The following is a 26,026-nucleotide window of genomic DNA, read 5'->3' on the forward strand; positions in this document are numbered from 1 at the left end:
TTATTTCACATGGGGTGTTGTGCTCTGAAATTAGTCCTGTCTACCCCCGCTTAAATGGGGTACCTGAGAACTAATTTCACTATCCTTCCCCAACCAGCTGGAGAAAGTGGTAAACAACACAACAAAGATTAAAAAAAAAGCAACCTCATTCCAAGAAGCCACCATATATGGCTGGTGTGAGAAATGTATTTAAAAATGTCGTAACAATGTATAGTAGAAATTGTGCAGACAATTGGGGGAGAACATAACTTTGTGATAGGCAGACCTACACTTGACCAGAGAGCACTTGAAGCAAAAGCTGTGTTCTTGAATTGAAAAATGTTCCATTTTCAGCATTAATATCTTGCCTCAATAAGCATGATAAAATAAAGCTTAAATTTAAAAAAAAAATTGCAATTTAAATTAAGGCACAAATAATAAATCATCAGCAAGGTCAGGTATTACTATTTCTTCAAAGAAAATAATCAGAATTTTAATATTTTATGATTAGCTAAAATATGATATATGATTGAAAACTCAAGTACATTATTCGTGCAACGTGAAAATAAATTGCCCCTCAAGGGCCTGTAGAAGAGGTATTTGCTTTTAAATTAAGCCTGGGGAAATCAGCATCTTTGCCATTAATTTTACTTTATATATATATTCACAAAACTGAAATCCAACAATAACTAAGTAATCTACTGCATGTAAATTGCATTTCACACATGCACACTGGATTGTCCTACAGATGAGGTACAACTATACAGGAAACTTGCTGCAAATTTTGAAAATATGTACAGTTAGAAAGTTTTTAAATCACCAAGTTTTGTTACAATTGGGTGCTGATATGGATTTGCAGAAGGGACCTGTGTGTGTGTGTGTTTAATGGCTGGGATACAGTATATTTCTCCTGATTTTCTAGGAGATGGCAGGATCTCATATCAAAACACATCTAGCTGGCCGCATGTGCGCTCGGAGTGATCGCTGTACAGACTGCGGTCGGATATATTTTTATGTTTGTATTAAACAGCATCTGCATCCTTCATCTCTTCAAACTCTTTTTGTTTTGGCTCAAGGTCCTTTTTGGTTAGCTGGTCGGCTGGCCATACTTGCATAATAAGCACATTGAGCCAGGTCACAGATTCCATTCTGACCAGGGGGTCCTTGAGGACCTATCCCTCCAGGTAGGCCAGACTCTCCAGGTGGCCCTGGAGTACCAGGAACTCCATCTTTCCCATAGCCAGGTGTTCCAGGGATACCTATAAATGTAACAGTTGAAACAAGATAAGTGAAAGTTTACAATGGAAAGAAAAAATGAAATTTGACCCGTCAAGCCTTAACTCCAAAGTACTGAATCATTCAGATTTTTTTGTCATCCATGGGAGAGCTGGGAGAATATTTTTTTCCTCTGAGGGAGAGCATTATGGCTTCAAGTCCCACTCCAGAAACCTGAGCACAATAATCAAGACTGACATACCAGTGAAATTCTGAAGAAATTGTTTACTGTCTTGTAGTTGGTACATTGAACTAAGGCTTCATCTGCCCTCTCAGGTGAATTTAAAAGTTCCGTAGCACTATTTCAAAGTACAGAAGGGCACACATCCCGTTGCATAGTGTATTGGGAAATTCTGAGGTTGTGAAACCAGCTGGATAAATGCAAGTTTGCCTTTTATTTTCATTTTGAGTTCAAGTCATTCAATTGGAAATCTGCTATATTCTGCCAGGTCATGAGACACATTATAAATATTTAGCATCTTTTAATGACTTAATAATTTCTTTTACTAATTTGAATTGGGTAGTCTATTTTTACTGCCATATTGTATACATTGTTTTTTTTTCTCTACAATTCACGTTTGATGAGGTCCATCAATCCTTAAATTTCTGTAACTTTTCTTGGTAGTTCACTCTCATTACAGTTGTGATTATTCTTTTTGGCTAAGGTGCTGGGAGTGCGTGGGGAGAGGCACTTCAGCTCAGTTGGTTGGATGGCTGATGTGCACCACATTGCTGTCAACGGCATGGTGTTTAATCCCCATTTTAGCTGGGGTGGATTGAGGATATGTCTACTTGTCCATTGTCAAGCTCATGGCACAGTGAGCTGGACCAGCCTTCAGGCAGAGAACTGATGATGATGATGAAAATGAAGAAGAACAATTAATACTTGTGGCTGATTGATGCTTTTAGGAGATTGTAGGCTGACCATAGATTTTCAACATGTCTTTTTCAAGATCCTGCTTGTGTCATGAGTTTCAGGATGATTGTGATGATGGCTGGCTTGCCAACAACTCTTTGGTTCTCTGTATAGTGTATATTGGGAGAACAGGCATAGAAGATTAAAGGGGTAGTAGATCGGTATTGACAGGGACAGGGGAAATATGGGAGATGAGGGAGTGTTGAGGGGAAAATTGGAGCTAAGAGATTGTTCAGTGGGCATAGGATATTTGGAGGCCATGGATTAGCCATAGGAGAAATGGGGTCATGGAGAAAAATGGGGAACATTGTTGGTGAGTGGGTGCATAGTGGGTTCATAAGACATATCGGGGACACGCTGCTGGGTGGACGCTAAGGTGGATATCTGATGAGGGTTTGAAATTTATCACTATGACAATGAAGATGGGCTCCCCTAACCTTTCAGCCTCATCATCTGTCTCCCTCTGTTGCTAACTCAGACCTGAAGGAAGTAGACCCAATTCCATCCCACCACCCCACGCCCCCACCCAATGCCCACGCATGAAAACAGGACCTTCTTGGCAGACAGGTTTCTCAGATTGGAAACTTTCCCAAATCCCAATAACCATCTCCTTCATGGAAATCCAGATATGTACAAATGATGTAGAGTAAACCAATAGTTTGAATAAAATAGCAAAACAATGGAATAAAGATCAAAGATATTAGATTTCAAGTCACGTGAGTCTTATCAGATCACACAGCAATTGCAATTTCTATTTCTGATCACTAAAAATTTTAAGCCTTGGAGACATAGCAAAGAACAAGTTGCAAGGATGCTCCCTGAAGGAATTTCAGATGAATAGCTACTTGCCCGTTAAAAGAGTTACGAAAACCTGAGATAAACAGGGACCTGAGCTTCCAGGCTATTTTGTGTGGAGCCTAATCTTGCCAAATAACAAATTACATGGATTTATTTTCAATCATTTGGAGAAATCAGGTTGTCTTTCCTTCTAAATTCATTGTTACCAGTATGAAACAATCTCTGATATAGTATCCAGATTTAATACTATATAGATGTCCCTCTATACTGATTCCTGACACACCACCCCCTTGTTCCCTGTACATCACCAATACAGTTCTATTTTTTACCCTAGCTCATCCATGATCAATTCAGGAAACTTATCTCGTAAAGCCTTAATTCATAATCTGTTACTAAACCTAGTTTTGATGGATTGGTGCAAACATCAAAGAGCATAAAGTAATCTGAATGAGAAGATTATTCTTGGAATGTTCCTTTAAACTCACAGGTAGCCCGACTGTTAATAAGCATGAAGGAAAAGGATTCCTGTTCTTAAATAATACATGTCTACAAAACAGAACAACGCAAATGAGAAAAAGCAAATTTTTTTTTATCACTCTTTATACCTTCAACCAAGATTTCAAACTATATACTCAATTTTTTTAAGTGATGTTATGTTAGCTAATAAAATGGAAAATAAAATCTTACCAGCAGGGCCTGGTGGACCAGGATCACCCCTCTGTCCAATACCCGTCTCTCCTTTTTCACCTTTAGCACCTCTATCACCTGAACATAAAACAACACTACTTACATATAACAGGCCAGGAGCTGATAGCAAAAATGCCATTTGCCTTTGTGAAATTAAACGCACATTAAAATAAATGTTCGTCTTGATCAATGCTGATGTTAATTTCTTCATTGAGCAATGAAATAATGATGTGCACTTGTATTTAAATTGGCTATTATAAAGATTAATTGTTGGAAAAAATACTATACTTGGTTCCAGAGATACGGGGACAAATATCCCATACTCAAAACATTTTATAGTCACGCTTTGTGCGTGTGTATGTTGTGCACAAACCTGTTAATCTTTTGAACATGATGAGGAAGTAATAAGAATTGCTAAGAGAATTTTGTGAAGCAATTGCTCTACAGAATAAGAGAGATTACTTTCTGCTGTTGAGAATTGAAGATCCTTCAAATCACCCGCAGCTAAGAAGAAGCAACACCACATTATCAAGAGGTCAGACTAGGGCTTTTATCGATTTTACTGAAATTTATCAATGTTGGATGTTTCCAAGAATTACATGGACATCATCAATATGGCATGCCTGCCTTCATCGGCCGGGGCATTGAGTTTAAAAATTGGCAGGTAATGTTGCAACTTTATAGAGCCTTAGTTAGGCCGCATTTGGAATATTGTGTTCAATTCTGGTCACCACACTACCAGAAGGATGTGGTGGCTTTGGAGAGGGTACAGAAAAATTTATCAGGATGTTGCCTGGTATGGTGGGCATTAGCTATGAGGAAAGGTTGGAGAAACTTGGGTTGTTCTTACTGGAATGACGGAGGTTGAGGGGCGATCTGATAGAGGTCTACAAGATTATGAAGGGCATGGACAGACTGGACAGTCAGAAGCTTTTTCCCAGGGCAGAAGGGTCAGTTACCAGGGGCCATAGGTTTAAGGTGCGAGGGGCAAGGTTTAAAGGTGAAGTATGAGGCAAGTTTTTTACACAGAAGGTGGTGGGTGCCTGGAACTCGCTGCCGGGGGAGGTATTGGAAGCAGATACTATAGTGACTTTTAAAGGGCGTCTTGCCAAATATATGAATAGAATGGGAATAGAGGGATACGGTCCCTGGAAGGGTAGGGGGATTTAGTTGTGATGGGCTCCGTGTCGGTATAGTCTTGGAGGGCCGAAGGGCCTGTTCCTACACTGTAATTTTATTTGTTCATTTTTTTTGTAATATTAACTCGTTATCCATTTAATTATCATGATATCTCTGAGGAGGTGAAATGATACTTTACGTTGATGAAAAGCTCATTGTAAGTGACAGGTGTTGGCCTGAAATAAGGATTTAGCTCATGCCCTTGCCTTTAATAAATTAAAAATTTCAAAATTATGTAATGAAGAAAAAACATTAAAAAAGATTAAGAGACCTACAATAAATCATTATGCACATGTTAAAGTTTTATCCCCAGTCCTGATAAAACAAGAGAATATAAATCTGCCAGAGTGATTTGTACCGATTATGGTGTCTCACATCTTACCACATTAAGCATAATGTTTTGGTGAGACTACTGTTCTACTTTGATACTTAAAATATATTATGTATTATGTATAGAGGGACCGTATCCTTCTATTCCCATTCTATTCATATGTTTTAGGATTACTAGATTATCCATTTCAATTTTATTGACCTTAGCATCTGACCAATTTTAAACTTTGCAGTCAATGAATAACCTGAACCTGGGTCTGAAATTTGGAACTACTGAGCGATTTTATTTCAATACACGTAAGAGCACATTTTTAAAAATGAGAAGCACATTCATACCTTTTGGACCCATTGGTCCACTGGCTCCTTCAGAGCCAGGTTGCCCAGGTGGCCCAGGTTCTCCTGGGACACCAGGCCTCCCGGGAAATCCATCAGTCCCTGGTGGGCCTGGAGGCCCTGGCTTCCCAGGCGGTGCTTTAATGGATGTTGGTGGAAACTGAGACATGAGATAGGACAGCCGCACTGTAAACAAATATAACAAAGCTTCTAGTTTACTGAAATATCAAAAAGGGACATCCATCTGTATAATTTTATGAAACTTATCTAGTTTGGTTCTTCACTGCATGCAGGATATTGAAAGACCCAGGATCTTGACATAGTTGCAAACTACACAAACTCATTCACAAAGCTTATGAAGTTAACAATTTCTAAACTCTAAACTTACAGAAATACAATAAAAATCAATGATTGTATAACGGACCATGTCACTCTCACAGCTTTGACTTACTTCTTACTATATTTTTCTCCCTTTTCTTGGAGGATTGATTTTCTGAACAATTTGGCAGCACGAGTAGGCCATTTAGCATGCCTTAGCCAGTTTCACCGCTCAATGAGTTTCGTGGTGGACCTGTAACCTACTTGCATAATCCCTAAAAATCAATTATCATCTTTGGAAGGGAGTGTTAAATGTCCATGGTAGAAAAATAATTGAATTGCAGCTGAGTATCTGAGGTATGCTGGTGATGTAATTGTGAGTGACCTCAGAAGCTACAAGGGATAGACATTGCTAGAGGATGGAACGGGAGCTGCTTAGGGGAGAGATGTTTGCTGCAAAATCATAATGTTCATATTGTCAATAAATACTGCTTGTACAGGTTAACCCATACTAAAGCGTGGTGGCACGAGTAGAGGCACCAATCTAATTTGAAGAAACTTGAGACAAGGTGGAAGAACTATGAGGCAAAAATCCTGAGAATCCTTCCCAAATTCTGCATGTTGAGGTAGTGATGTGAAGTCAGGCATGCTGTGTTGTGGCAAAATGTCTACACTAGCTGTTTAGTTTCTAACTCGTCCAACGCTCTTCAATGCCGAAGAACAAGTGCAAGCATATAAATGGAATTGCATCTTCCACGGGAATAGAATAGCTTCAGGTCTCCATTTACAGCAGCAACAGCTCCACGTCAGTCCATCTTAGCCCCAGGAAAAGTTTGATTATTGAATGCACCCAGTTGAATCAGCAGTCCCAGCAGCAAGGGGGAATTGGTGGACTCCTTCATGAATGATTTACGTAGACTGGCCAGTTCATTCGGTTATAGCACATTCAAACAAAGCCAAGGTGGAATCGTGGTCAAAGTCCTCAACAGCCAACTGTTATTTTGCAGTCTAAAGAAGACAACTTAGAGCAAGGTGGTTTAACATACCAGCCAAGCACGGCAAAGCATGTGTAACTGGGATGTGATTCGGGTTAAGTCCAAGGCTCAGTCCAATTTTGTAATGCTGGTGTTGTGTCACAAGATGGTTACACATGTGAAAAGACTGCCCAGCAGGGGACACCCAATGTTTTCACAGTGACAGAATCAGTCACTTTCAACAATCTGAAAATTCAAGATCATCTCTAAATTGCAAATTGAATAAATTAACTTCTGAACAATGGAAAATCCGACTGACTGGACAAGATGCAGAAGAGGAAATTGATGGAAATTAAACACTTTATTGGTCAAGTTTACATCATTGACTCTGCAGCAGAACAAAAGAACAAAAAGAACAAAAGAAAGGTACAGCACAGGAACAGGACCGTCAGCCGTCCAAGCCCATGCCGATCATCATTCCCTGACTAAACTAAAAACAAACCTTCTGCCCCTATTCGGTCCATATCCCTCTATTCCCTCCCTTTACACGTAACCATCCAGATGCCTCTTACATGTCACCAATGTGCCTGCTTCCACCACCTCTTCTGGCCGTTCATTGCAGGCTGCTCCCACTCAATGCGTGAAAAACTTTCCTCGCGCATCTCCCTTAAACTTTTGCCCTCTCACCTTGAATCTGTGCCCCCTTGTAATTGAAACTTCAAACATGGGAAGAAGCCTCTGACTATCCACCCTATCTATGCCTCTATCAGGTCTCCTCTCAGCCACTGTCTTTCCAGTGAAAGCAATCCTAGTCTTTCTAACCTTTCCTTATAGCCAATGCCGTCGAGACTGGGCAACATCCTGGTGAATCTTCTCTGCACTCTCTCCAAAGCTCCCATATCTTTCTGGTAATGTGGTGACCAAAAGTGCACACAATACTCCAAATGCGGCCTAACAAGGGTTTTATATAGCTGCAACATGTTTTGCCAACTCTTATAGTCTATGCCCCAGCAAATGAAGGCAAGCATGCCATATGGGTTCTTAGTCAATTTGGCCACCTGTGTCGCCACTTTTAGGGAACTATGGACCTGCATGCCCAGATCCATCTGTATGTTAATATTCCTAAGGGTTCTGCCATTAACAGTATCATTCACACCTAAATTTGATCCTACAAAATGCATCACCTTGCATTTGTCTGGATTAAACTCCATCTGCCAATTCTGTGCCGAAGTCACTAATCTATCTATATCCTGTTGTATCTTTTTTACAATTGTCAGTACTATCAGCAACTCCACCAATCTTCCTGTCATCTGCAAACTTACTAATCAGACCACCCACATTTTCCTCCAGATCATTTATATACACTCATTTATATACACTACAAACAACAGATGATCAAAGACCGATCCCTGTAGAACACCGCTAGTTACCGGTCTCCATTCGGATAAATGCCCTTCCACCGCTACCCTCTGCCTTCTATGACTAAGTCAGTTTTGTATCCATCTAGCCAGCCCACCCTGAATCCCATGTGATTTTAGTTTTTGTACCAATTTGCCATGTGGGACTTTATTAAATGCCTTATTAAAGTCCATATAAACTACATCCAAAGCTCTTCCCTCATCAATTATCTTTGTTACCTCTTCAAAAAATTCAATCAGGTTGGTGAGACATGACCTTCTCCGTATGAAACCATACTACTTGTCAATAACTAGTCCACTTTCTTCCAAATGTGCACATGTCCCTCAGCATCTTCTCCAAGAACTTCCCCACCACAGATGTCAGACTCACCCGCCTATAATTTCCTGGATTATCCCTGCTTCCTTTCTTAAACAAGGGAACAACATTGGCTAATTTCCAGTCCTCTGGAACCTACTCGGTGGTCAAGGAGGATATGAAGATAGCTGCTAATGCTCCAGCTATTTCTTCCCTTGCCTCTCGCAGTAACCCGGAATAGATTCCATCTGGCCCTGGGGACTTGTCTACTTTAATGCAATTTAGGATACACAAAACTTCATCCTTTAATATACTGACATTCTGATCCCTGACCTCAACATCAGTCATGACCTTATCCTTCGTGAATACCGATACAAAGTACTCATTAAAGATCTCTCCCACTTCCTGTTGCTCCACATATAACTTCCCTCCTTTGTCCTTGAAGGGACCCACTCTTTTCCTCGATACCATCTTTCTTCAAATATATGCATAAAATGCCTTGGGATTCTCCTTGACCATGTTTGCGAAAGATATTTCATGGCCCCTTTTAGCCTCCCTAATTATGCATTTCAGTTCTTTTCTAATTTCTCTATAATCCTCAAGGGCTTTATCAGTTTGTAGCTGCCTAGACCTAATGTATGCTTCCTTTTTCCTTTCGTCTAAGTTTACAATTTCCCTTGGCATTCATGGTTTCTAGACCCTGCCATTCCTATCCTTCAGTTTTGCTGGGACATGCGTGTCCTGCACTTTAATCAACTGGTTTTTAAAAGCCTCCAACATACCAGATGTAGATTTGCCCTCAAATAATTGCTCCCAACCCACATTCCCCAGTTCTTGTCTAATTTGAGTATAATTGGCCCTTGCCCAATTAAACACCCTCGCCCAATTAAACACCCTCGCCCAAGGGCCACTCTTGTCCTTGTCCATGACTACTCAAAATCTTATGGAGTTATGGTTACTAAGTCTGAAATGCTCTCCTACTGAAGCATTGATCACCTGTCCTGGCTCATTCCCTAATACCAAGTCTAGTATGACCTCCTCGCTGGTTGGATTGTCAACGTACTGTCTCAAAAAGCCCTCCTGGCCACATCTAATAAATTGCTCTCTATCTGAGCCCATGGCTCTAAGGGAGTCCCAGTCAATAAGAGGAAAGGTGAAGTCACCCACCACAACTGCCCTGCATTTTTTCACACCTTTCCAGTATCTGACTACATATCTGCTCCTCTGTCTCGCATGGGCTGTTGTGAGGTCTAGTTGATGAGTTGGCCCAGGACTTTTGGTCAGTCATCTTAAAAGTCAAGAATTTTGATGTTGAATTTTGACTCAACTCAGGAGGAACTTTGACTATGTTGCCTGCTATTTTAGAATGGCTTTACACTGTGTCGCTTCAACCATCAGACATCAAGGTCTAGGCCCTTGGGAAAAAAAAAATCCCCTCTCGTTAAAAGGTGTTTTGCAGTAGTATTACAATGGTAGAGTTCTTTAGGAGCCTATAGAATCAGAATAGGTCATTGATGTTTTGGCAGGCTTGTGTACTACTCAGTCTTCTACAACTGGTACAAGGTAATACCCGAAACATTGCCTGTTCCGTTCCTCCAGATGCTGCCTGGCCTGCTGTGTTCTTCCAGCCTCCTGTTTGTCTACCTTGGATTCCAGCATCTGCAGTTTCTTTGTTTCTAACTCCATTCAAAATGATAACTTCATTCCACTTGTGAAGGATTGTCTCATTCTTACGAGGAATGAGAGCTTTTATCCCTTGAAGATTGGGTGGCATTTTGCCAAAATTGACCTCAACTTTTCCTAACAGCTGAAACTTTACATCAGGAGGATTGGATAACCCAGAAGTGCCTTGACTTTTCAAAGAATATTTTTTTCAGTTTTAGGATATATCTCATCCCTCCATGCTTGAAGAGGATGAACCTATTTCTTCAGACACTGCAAAACAGTAGACACACTCAAGAACCAGAGCACATGACAATATCAGGCCCAATTTTGTGATTTGCAAAAAAAGCCCTGCAGTATCTGATTCTTCAATCATTGATACAACAAATCAAGACTTACTGATATTCGTCATCAATTCTTAAAGTGATACCAACTCCTTTAGTGACACTAATTTATGTGGCACTGATAATGACAAGTCATTACAATCATTTATGTAAGATGTGATGGAAGTACCAGTGTTCTTAGCTGTTCAAGGCAGATAGAATACCCTTCCAACCAGCAACAGGGAGAGTAAACATGGTGAGATCTGCAGATCATACAGAATCATAGAATACAACAAATTAATGTGCAGGATGATCCATCAGCAATATTGACACATGGCATTAATGTTTGACTTTTGCTTTAAAATTATTTATCCTTACCTAGCTTTTCTCAGGGACACTTTCAGAAACAAGAGCGTTCAATGATAATGTTAAGACTGATCCACAGCAATGGTTTACAGGTGTAGGTCTGACAGTCTGAGTAGCAAATCTTTCAATGTGAGGAATAATGTCTGCATTATGTGTCAATAATTCACAGTCTACTTCTGAGTCACTTGAAGTAGTGAACTAATATTTTGCAGTCTTCCTAATAATTCACTTATCACTTCACTCTAAACTTAAGAATTTTGTGCTCCAAACATCATTTTTCTTATCAAACATGCCAATTCCTATGATCTATTTTCATAATTTGATTGTCAAATTATGAAGATGATGGCCTAGTGGTATTATCACTGGACTGTTAATCCAGAGACCCAGATAATGTTCTGGGGACTCGGGTTCACCTGCCATGGTGGATGGTGGAAATTGAATTCAATAGAAATCTGGAATTAAGAGTCTAATGATGAATCCATTGCTGATTGTTTGGGAAAAACCCATCTGGTTCACTGATGTCCTTTAGGGAAGGAAACTGCCATCCTGCCCTGGTCTGGCCACATGTGACTGCAGACCCACAGCAATGTGGTTGACTCTTAACTGCCCTCTAGGCAATTAGGGATGGGCAATAAATGCTTCCTGGCAGCGATGCCCTCATCCTGTGGATGTTTAAAGGGAAAAAAAAGATCTTTATAACAGAAAGAATTAAGAACAAGTGCTACAAACTGAGATCAATCAAAAGGCGCACAAGAGGAGTCAATGAACACACAACTGTCGTCATACTGTTGCAACTGCCTGAGATAGACAATCTTTTAAATACCATAATTTGAAATCGAATCCAACCTGGGTCTCTGATACAGTGAAGCACTAGTGGTAACCACAGAGCCACCGTGCCATCCTCAAGGTCTGGGATAATGTTAGTAATTCTATTGTTCTCCTTTCAGCTACTAAATGCATGATTCAAGGTCAGTCTACATGCCAACACTGTTTTGAATATCAGAATAAGAACTAAGAGCAGGAATAGACAATTCAGCCTCTCGAGCCTATTCCGCTAGTTGATACGATCATTTCGACCTTGACTCCACTTGCCTGCTTGTTCCCCATAACAAGTTAACCCATTACTAAATAAAATTGTGTCCATGTCCTCCTGAAATTTATTCAGTATTTTGGTGTCCACCACACTCTGGGGCAGTGAATTCCACAGATTCATGACACTTTGAGAAGAGTAATTCCTGTTTGTCTTGTGTTAAACCTGCTATCCCTTTGCCTCAAACTATGACCTCTCATTCTAGATTGCCTCACATCCACTCTACGTCTAATTTGTTAATACCCTTTAGCATCTTATACACCTTAATTGGGTATCCTCTTATCCATCATAACTAGAGTGAGTATATGCCTGAAGTGCTCAATCTTTTCTCATAAGACAAACCTTTCATCTGGAATGAATCTATGCTGGATTGAAACTTTGGGGCCAGGATCATATCTTCCAAAAGTATAATACAGTAAATGCAGAAATATGAAGTGCAACTTACCATCGAGCTGCTTTGACAGCTCTTCCCTTATAAGTCTCCTCAGGTGCTCAGAAGATGGAGGTTCACCCTAGGAAAAATAAAACCAAGTGCACATAAATCAATGTTAAATCAAAATATGAGGGATAATTTTACCAAACTCCAATTCTGATCGGTAACCTTGCCTCTGACAGTAAGTAACAGGTACTTAAGCATGTAACTTTAAGTGAATAGAAAATGTACAGGACATCGGATATAAATTCCTATTCCATTCGTCTGGTGGCTGGTTTTATTTCACAAAATGATCCCTGATTTTTATGAAGCTAACACGTCTAAAGTTGATCAGAGGAGATAATTTTAAATGGGTTTGACTGGAATGCTCAATTCCAAACTAGAGTTTTGAAGTAATTCCGAATGTAAGGATTTTGTTTTTTCCCCATCACAGTTGGCTTGACACTCAAAGTTTTTGCGATCCGCAACCAAGAGGGCAGTATTCAGCGACTTACTCTTTCTCCAGGTTTTCCGGGAAGACCCGATTGGCCTGGTAACCCAACTGGGCCTCTTTCTCCTGGAGGCCCCACTGGACCCATTATCCCAGTGTGTCCTTTTATACCTGGAGGCCCTGGATCACCAGGTCGTCCTTTGTCTCCCTGGATTCCTTTTTCACCTTTGGTACCTGGCTCACCCTGCCCAAAAAGAAAAGAAAAAATTGAATTTGAATATAACAAAAAATATTGAAGTGGAAGAGTATTGTTGAACTTCTTATTTTCCTTTGACTTCAGTCATCTCTAGGCCATCAAATTCTTGAGCATTCTTTGAAGAGACAACATTTTGGTTGCTAGCACCATTAAGTTGTTAAGATGATTCCCTCTGATTGCTTCTTTGAATGAAATAATAATCTTATTCTGTTGCAAGTGGAAGTAAAATATAGGAAATCAACCTCTTCCGACATGTTTTGACACACATCTCGGGCAGATGGGATTTGAACCTGGGCATTTTGGCCAAATGTAGGGGCATAACACTGCACCACAAAAGCCCTAAATATTTCTGTTTTTTGTTCCTTTACTGTACCTCAGCACCCCCATATCTCTGAAAGCCTCAAGGATACCAGTGGACACCATATGCTCCATTTCCTAGGACACAGCTGGAGAAAAGAAGACCATAAGAATATAGATATGAGAGCAGAATTAGGCCATTCAGCCCACTGAGTCTCTCTGCCATTTGATCATGGCTGATATGTTTCCCAACCCCATTCTCCTGCCTTCTCCTTGTAATCCTTGATCCCTTTATCATTCAAGAACCTATCTATCTCTGTGTTAAAGACACTCAATGACCTGGACTCCACTTGTCCTCTGTGGCAATTTGTTCCATAGATTAACCGCCTTCTGCCTGAAGAAATTCCTTCCCATCTCAGTTTTAAACAAGCAGGCAGTCAGGAATTACAAACCCCTCCACAATCCCTGGCCTGGACATGGTGATGGCTATAGTGCTCTGCTGCTTTAGTTAGTCATTTTAATCAACCTATTCAACCATATGACGTGCCTCTGAAATACCTCTGAAGCAGGTGAGAGTTGAACTAGGCCTTCTGACCCAAAGGTAGGGAGTCTATACTACACAACAAGAGCCATATTCCTGTTTAGTTTTACTTTCTGATCAACGTGCAGGAGGTGTGTCCAGCTGCAGCTCCTCTCAGACCACATGGACCAATTGCTGTGGCATATTGGATGCACTGAGGAGCATACAGCAGGTAGAGAGTGTAATAATAGTAGCTTCAGGAAGGTGATGACACCATAAGGTTCAATCAGGTAGATTGGTGATGCCAAGAGAGGTAGGCAGGTCATGCAGGAGTCTCCTGTGGTTATCCCCCTCTCAAATAAGTGTACTGCTTTGGATACTGTTGGGGGGTGCTGGCCTCTCAGGGGAAAATAGCAGCAGCAGCCAGGTATTTGGCATCACAACTAGCTATGGCAAAGTCCAAGAAAGCAACTGTAATAGTGGACTCTGTAGTCAGGGCGCATGACAGACGTTTCTCTGGCTGCGAGCAAGATTCCAGGATGGCGTGTTCCCTCCATGGTGCCAGGGTCAAGGACGTCTCGGAGCAGTTGCAGTAAATTCTCAAAGGGAAGTGTGTGCAGCCAAAGTCATTGTACACATTGGTAGCAACAACATATGTAGGAAAAAGAATGAGGCCCTATAGAGTGATTACAGGGAGTTAGGCAGGAGGTTAAAAAGCAAGACCTCAAGGGTAGGATTCCCTGGATCACTTCCAGTGCCACATGCTAGTGGGAATAGTAGGATAGGGCAGATGAATACGTGGCTGAGGAGCTGGGGGAAGGGATACAGATTTTTGGATCATTGGGATCTCTTCTGCGGCAATGGTAACCCTGTACAAGAGGGATAGGTTGCACCCTCACTGGAGCGGCACCAATATCCTGGCGGAGATTTGCTGGAGTTACTCTGGAGGGTTTAAACTAGCTGGCAGGGCAGTGGGATCCTAAACAGTATTGAGACAAAGGAGAAGGTTAAGGCTCATGCAGAAATTAAACAGACTGGGCAGGCAAGAGCATGGCAGGGACAGGGCTGACAGCTCAATGTTCCAGGGTACAGATGCTATAGGACGGATAGAAAGGGAGGCGAGAGAGGAGGGGGAGTGACATTTTTGACTAAGCAAACATCACGGCAATATTTAGAAACGATATTCCTGGGGGAATCATCCAGTGAAGCTATATGGGTAGAACTGAGAAATAGGAAGGGATTATCACTTTGATGTGATTGTGCTGTCCACTAGCAGTCAGTGGGAAATTGAGGAGCAAATGTGCATAGAGATTGCAGATAGATGAAGAAAGGTTGTAATAGTAGGGTATCTTAACTTTCCAAACATAGACTGGGACTGCCATAGTGTTAAAGCCTTGGATGGGGAGGAATTTGTCAAGTGTGTTCGGGAAAGGTTTCTCAATCAATATGTAGATGGCCCATCTTCAGAAGGGGCAAAACTCGACCTCCTCTTGGGAAATAAGGCATGGCAAATGACTGATGTACTAATGGGGTGTAGCACTTTTGGACCATTAATTTTAAAATAGTTATGGAAAAGCATAGGTCTGGTCCACAAGTTAAAGCCCTCATTTGAGGCAAGACCAATTTTGATGCTATTAGACAAGAACTTTCAAAAGTTGATTGGAGGAGGCTGTTTGCAGATAAAGAGATGAGTGGCAGGTGGGACACTTTCAAACACAAGATAACGAGAGTTCAGAGTCAACATGTTCCTGTTAGAGTGAAGGGCACGGCTGGCAGAAGTGAGGAACACTGGATGACTAGCGATATTGGAACTCTGGTCAAGAAAAAAGGAGACTTATATCAGGTATAGACAGCTTGGATCAAGTGAATCCCTTGAAGAGTATGTGGACGCAGCAGTACAGTTAGGTGGAAAATCAGGGTGGCAAAATGGGACATGCGATAGCTTTGGCAGATAATCCAAAGAGATTCTATAAGTAATTTAGGGGCAAAAGAGTAGTTAAGGAGAAAATAGGGCCCCTTAAAGAGCCACAAGGTCATCTATGCAAAGAGTCACAGGAGATGGGTAAGGTCCTAAATGAATATTTCTCAACAGTATTTACTATGGAGAAAGATATAGATGTTAGGGAACTTGGGGAAATAAACAGTGATGTCTTGAAAAGAGTCTACATTACTGAAGAGGAGGTGCTGGAGGTCTTAAGACGCATAAAAGAAGATAAATTCCCAGGGCCTGATCAAAATTATTCTGGGACATTGTGGGAAGGTATGGAGGAAATTATGGGGTCCTTAAAAAGATACTTGTATCATAAACAGCCACAGGTTGTGCCAGAAGACTGGGGGAAGCCTAATGCTGTGCCATTGTTTAAAAAAGGCAGCAAGGAAAAGCCAGGAATTATAGACCGGTGAACCTAACGTCAGTGGTGGTCCATTGTTGGAAGGGATTCCAAGAGACAGGATCTACATGTATTTGGAAAGGCAAAGACAGTTTAGGGATCGTCAGCATGGCTTTGTGCATGGAAAATTGTGTCTCACAAATTTGATTGAGTTTTTTGAAGCGATGACCAAAAAGGTCAATGAAGGCAGAGCGGTGGACATTATCTACATGGACTTTAGCAAGGCCTTCAACAAGGTTCTGCATGGTACACTGGTTAGTAAGGTTTGATTGCACGAGATCCAGAAAAAGCTAGCCAATTGGCTACAAAATTGGCTTGATGGCAGAACACAGAGATTGGTGGTAGAGGGTTGTTTTCAGACTAGAGGCCTGTGACCAGTGGTGTGCCACAAAGATTGGTGCTGAGTCTACTGTCATTTTTCATTTGCATAAACGATTTAGATGAGAAAATCGGGGGCCTGGTTACTAAGTTGGTGGATGACACCAAAATTGGTCGTTTAGTAGACAGTGAAGAAGCTTATCTAAGAGTACAACAGTGCTTGATCAACTGGGCCAGTGGGCCGAGGAATGGTAGATGGATTTTAATTCTAATGAATGCAAGGTGTTGCATTTTGGTAAGACAAATCAGGACCGGACTTATACAGTTAACCTGGGGAGTGTTGTTGAACAGGGAGACCTAGAGGTTCAGGTAGATAGTTCCTTGAAGGTAGCGTCACAGGTTGACAGGGTGGGGAAGAAGGCAATTGGCACGCTTGCCTTCATTGGTCAGAACATTGAGTACATGAGTTGGGATGTCATATTACAGCTGTACAAGACATTGGTAAGTCCACATTTGGAGTATTGTGTACAATTCTGGTTACTCTACTATAGAAATGATATTATTAAACCGGAAAGGGTGCAAAAAATATTTACAAGGATTTTACTGAGACTGGAAGCTTTGAGTTATAAGGAGAGGCTGGGACCCTTTACCCTGGAACATAGAAGGCCGAGGGTAACCTTATAGAGGTTTATAAAACATGAGGGGGATAGATAAGGTGAATAGCCAAGGTCTTTTCCTCAGGGCAAGGGAGCCCAGAACAATAGGGATGACATTTAAAATGAGAGGGGAAAGATTTAAAAGGAAACTGAAGGGCAATTTTCTTTTTCACACAGAGGTGGTGCATAAATGGAATGAGCTGGCAGAGGAAGTGGTAGAGGCGGACATAATTGAAAGATATTTGGAAAGGTAGGTGGGTAGGAAAGGTTTAGAAGGATACAGGCCAAACACAGGCAAATGGGACTAGTTCAGTTGAGGAATGTGGTCGGCATAGACGAGTTGAATCGAAGGCCTGTTTCTATGCTGCATGACTCTATGAATGTAACTTGTTCACTGACAATATCACGCATCTCTGGACCAAATAGGATACGTTCCTGGCTCAGAAGTAGGACACTACTACTGCACCACAACATCACTAAAATATGTGTTTTTTTAATATCTGGAAGTGTTCTTACACAGAATGGAACGTGTTTTTTTCCTTCACCAAATCACCTATGTTGTTCTTTTTCATCCATTTACCATCACCAGTAAATTATGCATGCTTTCCAACTGATTAATTTACATGCAAAACCCATTAAGGGCAATGCGAACCATAAGATATTCCTGTTAACTTAACATGTAACAACTGAAGGAGATTGAATTCCCAGCATTCTTAATCACCTGACCTTGGAAGGAGGGCTGAATTTTCTTTGTCGATGAAGCCGAGCAAAAGACGTAAATCTCACAAAATACGAGTTCAGTACCTCATTAAAAATAATTCTCGTAACATTATTTACTTCTCTTCCTTAGATTCTATATTTTTATTGGGAAATTTATTATTTGAATTTGACATAGAGAAAGAACCAATGTGTATTTTTTCAAGCATTTTCCCATGTTCAATGGATGTCCCAAAATGCTTTGCTACATTTCAATTATTTCTGGAGTGCTGTCACTGTTGTTACGTATTAATTATAAACAATAGGATTCCATAAAACGTACAAGCACGATGAATGACCAATTAATGTATTTCTGGTGGCATCAGATGTAGGAGGAATGTGGCTAGAATGAGAAACTAACTATAGGAATAATTGTGAACTTTAGCCAGAATAATGCCTGGGTTTTCAGGTGAAGCACAGCATGGTCTGATGATGTGGATTTCAGATTACTTACAGAATGTCCCTTATTTGATGGAAGTAAAATTAGTATGTTCTGATAGCAGCTTGAAATCCTCTATCCAGTTTTCTCTTCTGCACTCTGTCTGGACAATGTTTAACTTCCAAGCGGTAATCACAAAAATCTTCCTCGACATCTTAATACCAACAATCTGTATATTTATGGCATTTTAAAATGGACTGTATGTTGCCTTGCTTCGGTGAGTATAAACAATAAATAGTATAATATGAGCCACACGGACCACGCAGGTTTCAGGTTTGATCTAACTGTTTTGATGATATAAATATTTAAAGAGTAGATTTGTGAAATATCGGGGAGTTGAGGGCTATGGCATGCTGACACAAAAGAGGAGTTGAGCTTTGGGATAGATCAACTGTCATCTTATTGAATGATTGGCCAGGCTTGAGAGGTTGAATGGCCTACTCCTGCCCTATTACTTATGTTCTGATGTTCATCAGGGGAGCGATATCTGCTTACAGTAGCATTAGACTTGGCTTTACAATGAAATGAATAATACTGCATATTGAGTTTGACTCTCTTACATTGGAGTTGTTACTTATCTGAGGTTGCTGGTCAGTTTATTGGCTAGTTGACAGCTCAGGTGGTCTAGTGATATTCAGTTTGTCTTCATCGCTGCATCACTTACTCTTTCTCCTTTGGACCCCCGTTCACCTGATTTGCCTGGAGATCCCTGCACAAAAGAGTAAAGGCAGTCTTGAAACTTTCATCATGAATACAATGAGGAGATTTAATTATTTTTAACCTCCTGTTCAGAAATGCAAAATTCAGAAGTGGGGCTCCAACCAAGAAACCTCTGACCCAGTAGTAGGGACAGTGACATAGCATACTCTGAAGTTAAGAGTCTCATACCCTATGGACTGAGCTAGCCAGGCATGAAATATTAGGCTTGGGTTCTTGATTACAAGTGCAGTGGCATCACCACCACAACACTTCCTTAACACATCATGTATACTGTGGCTTTGTTTGATAATGGCCATGAACAGATTATTATCATGGGTGGCACGGTGGCTCAGTGGTTAGCACTGCTGCCTCGGAGTGCTAGGGACCTCGGTTTGATTCCACCATTGGGAGACTGTCTAGGTGGAGTTTGTATATTCTCCTTGTGTCTGCTTGGGTTTCCTCCAGGCGCTCCACTTTCCTCCCACAGTCCAAAGATACGCAGGTAAGGCTGATTGCCCATATTGACAAGGGATGTGTAGGCTAGGTGCATAGGCCGTGGGAAATGCAGGGTGAAAAGGATGAGATGGGTCTGGGTGGAATGCTCATCAGAGGGCCAGTGTGGACTTAATGGGTGAATGGCCTGTTTCCACACTGTAAGATTTCTACGAGAGATTGATAAGAATAAACATGTTGTGCTTTACTTACTGTTTTTCCTGGGAATCCCGTCTCTCCTGGCTGTCCCTGTTCATGGAATAAAAGAATAGGATGACAAAAATCAACTTAAAAGGAGGGGTAAAGTAGGGCAAGTAAATAGAAGATTTATAGACAAGTATCAAGATTGAAAACCAATATTTTTGGGAGTGAACAAAATGCATAATACAAGAGAATATAAGAATTTAGAACATGTTTACACATCAAGGAACCGAGACAATAATTTGGATTACTCAGTCAGATTGATAGACCATGACATTATTGAGTGCCAATTCAAAACTAAATTGGCAAATTTTTGGCAGCATAAACTATAAATTGATCGTAGTGAAATTATAATTAAGTTGTGAGGGTGATAAATTGATTTGAAACTCTAAATTTTTAAGTATTTGTGCTGTAGTGACTGCTAACCACCAATGGCAGTGCTCTAAACACCATGCAGCAATTTTCTGATATTTCTTCAGTTTTGTTATGTAATCACCTTTATGCTGGAGCTTAGAAAACAATCCTGCCCTTGAGGAAACCAGAAATGAGGAGACCCACTATTGGTCTGATGCACTTTGAGAATTTTCTCTTCAGGGCTTCCATATTGTTTCATAAAGAGAAGGCTGTCATCATCAAGTTCGTAAACAATTTTAAACAAAAACAAATCTCACTCTCTTTTCAGGCAAAGAAATCAGACAGAAATTCTCACCGGTTGTCCTGGTAGTCCCTGGGGACCTGGAAACCCTGGGTCTCCAGTTCTTCCGTTAGAACCCTTTGGTCCCTAAAATTGAAAATTAGTTCATGTGAATGGAGTCAGTCTAATTTTCTGCACAGTGCCAGCTTTTGTCAGTCAAATCCTGTAATAGTGCTACAGAATCTGAAAAAATCTGTTTTCTTACCTGGTCACCTGGAGGACCAAGTTTTCCCTCAGGACCAGGAGGACCACTTTTACCCTATAAACATAATACATACATTGATAACGAGGGTGGTGATAGTCTGCACCAATAATTTTCTTCACATATCTTCTGGTCTTACTCCACTCTCTGAATGGTTCATATAACCTGAAACATTCCTCCTCTTTTTCCAAGCAGTTATCTCACAGCTTTTAAACTCTGATTCAAAGTCATTTTGGAAATTATACATCTTATATCATATCTCGAGTTGAGAAATCTCTTGTGAGCATCCGTCAATTATTTCTGTAATTATATTAAATCTGAGTCTGCTGTTCAGGTAGGGCAAATGAATCTTTATTTTATTTTAACCCTAAATACCTCGAAGAACTCTACCAAGTCAGTGTTTATTCAGAATATTCCTTGATATGTGGCATTTCATTTTGGTAAGATACGTTTGTGACACACATGGGAACCTGATCATCACAGAAGGATGTCTTTTGGTCTATGGTGTCTCCGCAATAACAAGTCTGCATTCCAAATTTTTTTAATTTTGTAGTGTGCCTTAATAGTTGCTTGTAGACCAATATGCAACACTCTCAGCACCCTGCAATCAGTTTATATGTTTGCATTCTTCTCCACCCTTGGGTGACCTGTAAAATACAGTCCAATGTGTTAAAATATTTATTTTCATTTCCTTTCTATTTCTGGAATAATCCCAAATCCATATTGATTTAACCACCTAATTAGAAACAATCAGGTAAACTCAGCGAGTGAGTGAGTTAGGGAGAGAGAGATGGAGAGAGAGAGAGACATTGAATCATATGAAGATTTTACATTTCTCACGACTTCCATTTTGGTTAACTTCTGATCCTCAACTCTACTGAAGACACATAGAACGGACAATCACACCGGTGCTCTCAATGTACTAATTTTGATTGGCTGATTTATCACATAATATTGAAAGAATTCCCAGAGGTCATCGTTCCTTTCCCTAGTAAACTACATCTTGACCTGGAACAACTAGCGAGGTATAAAGAGAGTGAAATCTCACTATTCAGGAGGAAGGCTGTGTGAGATAAATGTCTCCACAATGAAAACTTTTTATCTTTTGATCTGTTTCTAAGTGAGCTTAGTTTGTAACAGGGGAAGAAGTGGAAAGTTTATTCTGTTTTATTGTCAGTCATTACTATCAGCAATCCCCTGAAACAGGGATAAAGTCTAATAGGCTCCAGTTTCTTGCCATTATAAGAAACCACCTTGCTCCAAGCTAACATTTCCATCCTTGAAGCTTAGTGCAAGTTAGAGGCACAACATTTCATTTCAACTTTGGTACTTTTTAGCTTCCAGGACTCAATATTGCTTTCTAAAACTTCAGAATTTGATCTCAACCACATTTTTCTTGCATCTCCACTTTTCCTTGGCCGTGTCTTGTTTGCTTTGATCTTAGCAAACCAGACCCTGCCAGCCTGGGCTGAGTTTGCCACCTACGTCAGTACAGTCTCAACCATCTGGAGGAGCACCCACAAAAGAAGAAAAAGAGCAATGGCCTACTCTGCTCTGCCAGGATAAGTGCCACCATCTTCTCTCTGCTAACTCATGCTCACTCTGTCTCTGCTCCTGCACGCATCTCCCACTAAGCCTTGTATTCTACGACTTTCATTGTTGCATACAATATATTCTTTCACTGTCTCTTATCCATCCAAATCCCCCACACCACTAACCCTGCATGGCTTCTGTGCTGCCTACTGGGACACCTCACCCCCACCTGCAACTGCAGTAAAAGTTGTGCCATGCACTTTCGCCTGACTCAGTACCTTCCTTTCTCTAATTCCAGGAGGAAAAAAGAAACAAAAGCCTACAACAGGGAAGAAAGAGCCAAGGCAGGCAGTGTGATAACAGACCTTCAGGTTCTCACCTTCTATAAGGAGAGGACCTGGCCATTCCCAGCCTGAGTAGCTCAATGTCCATTCCTAGCCCCTGGACTGTAATCAGAGGCTGCCTTTGACCCTGGGACTGGTTTCTTTAACTTGACTGAGGAATACTCCCCTTAGACTTTGAGAAATGGACATCTGTTTGAATGCTGTGTCATTGCTGCATATACTGGTGACACATGTTGTGAGTGTGAGATTGACGTAGCATAGTGTCATACAGTAACAATGTTTACCCAAGGTCTGCCAACAACCATGACAAGCTTTGTGCTAAAAGACAAGTCAAGCCAGAAACATTGTGAGTCAGTTAACTTTAGCTGAGGAATAGCTTTAAAAGGCAAGATAGGGGTACCGTGTGCGTCCAGGGAGGTCTTCAGTGATTGAGCACTAAGAAAGCTAGTGGACAGCCCTGAGATGTAGCTTGCTTGAATCTGTGATCTAGGTCCCCGTATGCACAGTGTCCTTTTAGTATTTCTTGACATGGGGTGGGTTCAACTATTATCCTGGAATATGTTGGGTGTCTACGATGGAGGTCTGCAGGAGTAAATGGCAGCTGGAATCACCAGTTCGCTGTTCTGACTTTCATGTCGGTATTCTCAACATCTAGTTCCTATTTGGTGGATGGTGGATTTGGAATCTGCATATTAATAAACCAAGATTAGGTAGTAATGAGAGTAACAATGTGTAATAGTCCCAGCTATTAGGCCTCTCACTAGCAAGGTTCTCAAATTGACATCCAAAATTCTGTTGGGAAATACTATTTGTTGCTCCAAGAAAGGCCTCGTTTGACTTCTTACATCATTGTCTGAAATTTCCTGACATTATGCAGAATTTCTACTTGCCTGATTTACGCCTAGAAATTAGTGTGAAAAATGAGAAGTTATGATAAACTATTGGGCGAATTTATGTTGGTTTACTTAACGATTTGCTTTCGTCAGCCCATTGGGCTAAAATGTGAATGACAGCTCTCATACAAGATGCTAAACCAGTGAAATGGGAGGAGCACTAATCCAATTAAGCTGTTGAAAGTGGAATTATGAATCACTTAAGTCACCAATGTGGCACTTGAAAGCAAAAGACTGATATTATTCTGCACAATTCCAGTAGGTTTGGATGTTACAACATGAAGAAAACTACTTTTATCAAAAAAGATTGATGGAAGCTTTGCTGCAAAATCTTAGGGAAAGGAGGCACTCATTGTAAGGGGCTAATGCTTTCAGAAAAGATTTAAGTCAGGACTTCAATGTCTAGGGTGTCGGCTAACTTAACACAGAACCAGCTACCAAGATGTTTGAAAACCTTAGACAATAATTAATGGCTCCCCCAATGAAGTGAGCGAACATTTATTTTACCTGAACACCTCTTAAACCAGGAGGACCCTGAGGTCCTGGAGGTCCTTGTTCACCCTACAAATATAAAATGTAATTCATAATGAAGCAGACACAAACAGAAAAGTACAGTGATGGAATAAGTATGAACTTGATATTCCATTTACAACCATAGATGTTAAAGGTTAACATGAGGATCTTGCATTTTCTGATTTAGACTAAATTGCTGCTGCCATCAGACCTCACTTAGAACATCAAATCTCAAACAACTGGTTGCATAGCTACGCTATATCAGCTTGACTCAGCTCATACAGAAAACCTGACTGTGACCGAAAGTGGATTTGTGACCCATGCTCTGTCCTGTGCTCATGATGTTTGCTTTCACATTAGAGAATTTTTGACCGAGTACTTCGTTGTTGGGAAAACTGTTGAAATGTTTTCCCATAAGCATGTCATTCACAATCCAGCCTGCAGGTATCATTCAGAGCTTATTGACATGCAATGAATGGCATTTAGATTGAGACTTACACTTGGGGTGCCAAGCCATACAAGGCCATGGGCCAAGTGCAAGAAATGGGATTAGAATAGTTAGGGGTTTGTTTTTGACTGGTGTTGGGCCAAAGGGTTTTATTCTGTGCTGTAGAGCTCGATGATATTATTGGTCCAATCAATATTGAGAGCAAGGATGAATTCAGAAGCTCCTCCTGAAGATTGATGTGTCAAATTAAAAACAGAAGCTTTATACATCTACAATTGTATTTAGAAAGGCTCATATCAACTTGATTGCAAGTGGAAGATGATAAGTTATACCCGTCTGATTTGTGGATGCGATTGCCCCATTTTTGCTCAGCAGAGACAATGGAAACTTTCCTCTTGATATTGCATTGGTTATGTTACGAGGCCACAAAGAGGTTAACATAAATAACTAAGTGGATGTGAGTTCAAATCCCATTGTTGTCAGATTGAGAATTTTAATTTCATTTTTGAAAATTTGGAAATAAAACATTAGTATCACAAAAAGAGTATAAGCCTGTTGTGGCCAAGCAACTAGTAAATGAATGGGATCTGATCAATCTTTCGTTCCACCAAAGTAGTTTGACCTTAACTGTCTTTTGAAGTAAGTTATAGCAAGTGGCTGTTGAAGCTATTTAAAAGAGATCTTCATCATCTTTTTGGGATATTTAGGAATGGGCATCAAACGCCAGCCTTGTCAGTAATACCCACATCCTGAGAAAAAATCTCAGGAGACAATAAAGATTGAAATTAAATTATAGATCAATACCTCTGATTGGGGTGAGCAACAGATGAGGGAGCCTATGGGATGACATGGAGGTTGAAGAACTTTGTCCCTCGCCAAAATATCCGCTGAGAACAGACAGTGGAATGGTAATAGAAGCTGCTCTGAGAAATCCAGCAGCAAGTGCCATGACTGGCCCAATAATAAATGAGGACAAAGGAAAGGGGGAGAAATGATGGGCTTATTGAGGAAGGTCTCAAGTCTGGCACATTAGAAGGAGGGCTGATGGTATGGAGATGAACACATCTTGAAGTTTGACAGAGGTTCTTCTCACTTTCCAGCATCACTCCAGTAGGAACCATTCTAACATTTGCACAGAAATAGGAGAACTCTAGAGGACTCTAAGACAACAAGGTGCAGGGCTGGATGAACACAGCAGGCCAAGCAGCATCATAGGAGCAGAGAGGCTGACGTTTTGGGCCTAGACCCTTCATCAGAAAAGGGGGAGGGGAAGGGGGTTTTGAAATAAATAGGGAGAGAGTGGGAGGCGGATAGAAGAGGGATAGAGGAGAGGATAGGTGGAGAAGAAACAAACAGGTCGAAGAGGCGGGGGTGGGGCCAGGAAAGGTGAGTGTAGGTAGGGAGTTAGGAAGGGGATAGGTCAGTCCAGGGAGGACGGACAGGTCAAGGGGGCGGGATGAGGTTGGTCGGTAGGAGATGGAGGTGCGGCTTGAGGTGGGAGGAGGGGATAGGTGGGAGGAAGAACAGGTTAGGGAGGCAGGGACGAGCTGGACTGGTTTTGGGATGCGG

General features: G+C 41.0%; 1 protein-coding gene across 1 annotated transcript in view; it reads right to left on the bottom strand.

Annotated features, from left to right (window-relative positions):
* Positions 1-498: 498 nt before the first annotated feature.
* Positions 499-26,026, bottom strand: part of col22a1 (collagen, type XXII, alpha 1) — a 266,290-nt gene continuing 240,762 nt past the window's right edge. Inside the window, exons 36-45 of the mRNA XM_048596182.1 lie at positions 24,004-24,057; positions 20,730-20,783; positions 20,540-20,611; positions 19,843-19,878; positions 19,103-19,147; positions 12,871-13,050; positions 12,389-12,455; positions 5,501-5,683; positions 3,656-3,733; positions 499-1,238 (exon numbers count right to left, since the gene is read on the bottom strand). Coding sequence (XP_048452139.1) covers positions 1,051-1,238; positions 3,656-3,733; positions 5,501-5,683; positions 12,389-12,455; positions 12,871-13,050; positions 19,103-19,147; positions 19,843-19,878; positions 20,540-20,611; positions 20,730-20,783; positions 24,004-24,057 — 957 coding nt within the window. The 3' untranslated portion in view covers positions 499-1,050. The remainder of the gene's footprint in view (positions 1,239-3,655; positions 3,734-5,500; positions 5,684-12,388; positions 12,456-12,870; positions 13,051-19,102; positions 19,148-19,842; positions 19,879-20,539; positions 20,612-20,729; positions 20,784-24,003; positions 24,058-26,026) is intronic.

Source organism: Rhincodon typus, chromosome 4, assembly GCF_021869965.1.
Source record: "Rhincodon typus isolate 14 chromosome 4, sRhiTyp1.1, whole genome shotgun sequence".
NCBI classification, from domain to species: Eukaryota; Metazoa; Chordata; class Chondrichthyes; order Orectolobiformes; family Rhincodontidae; genus Rhincodon; species Rhincodon typus.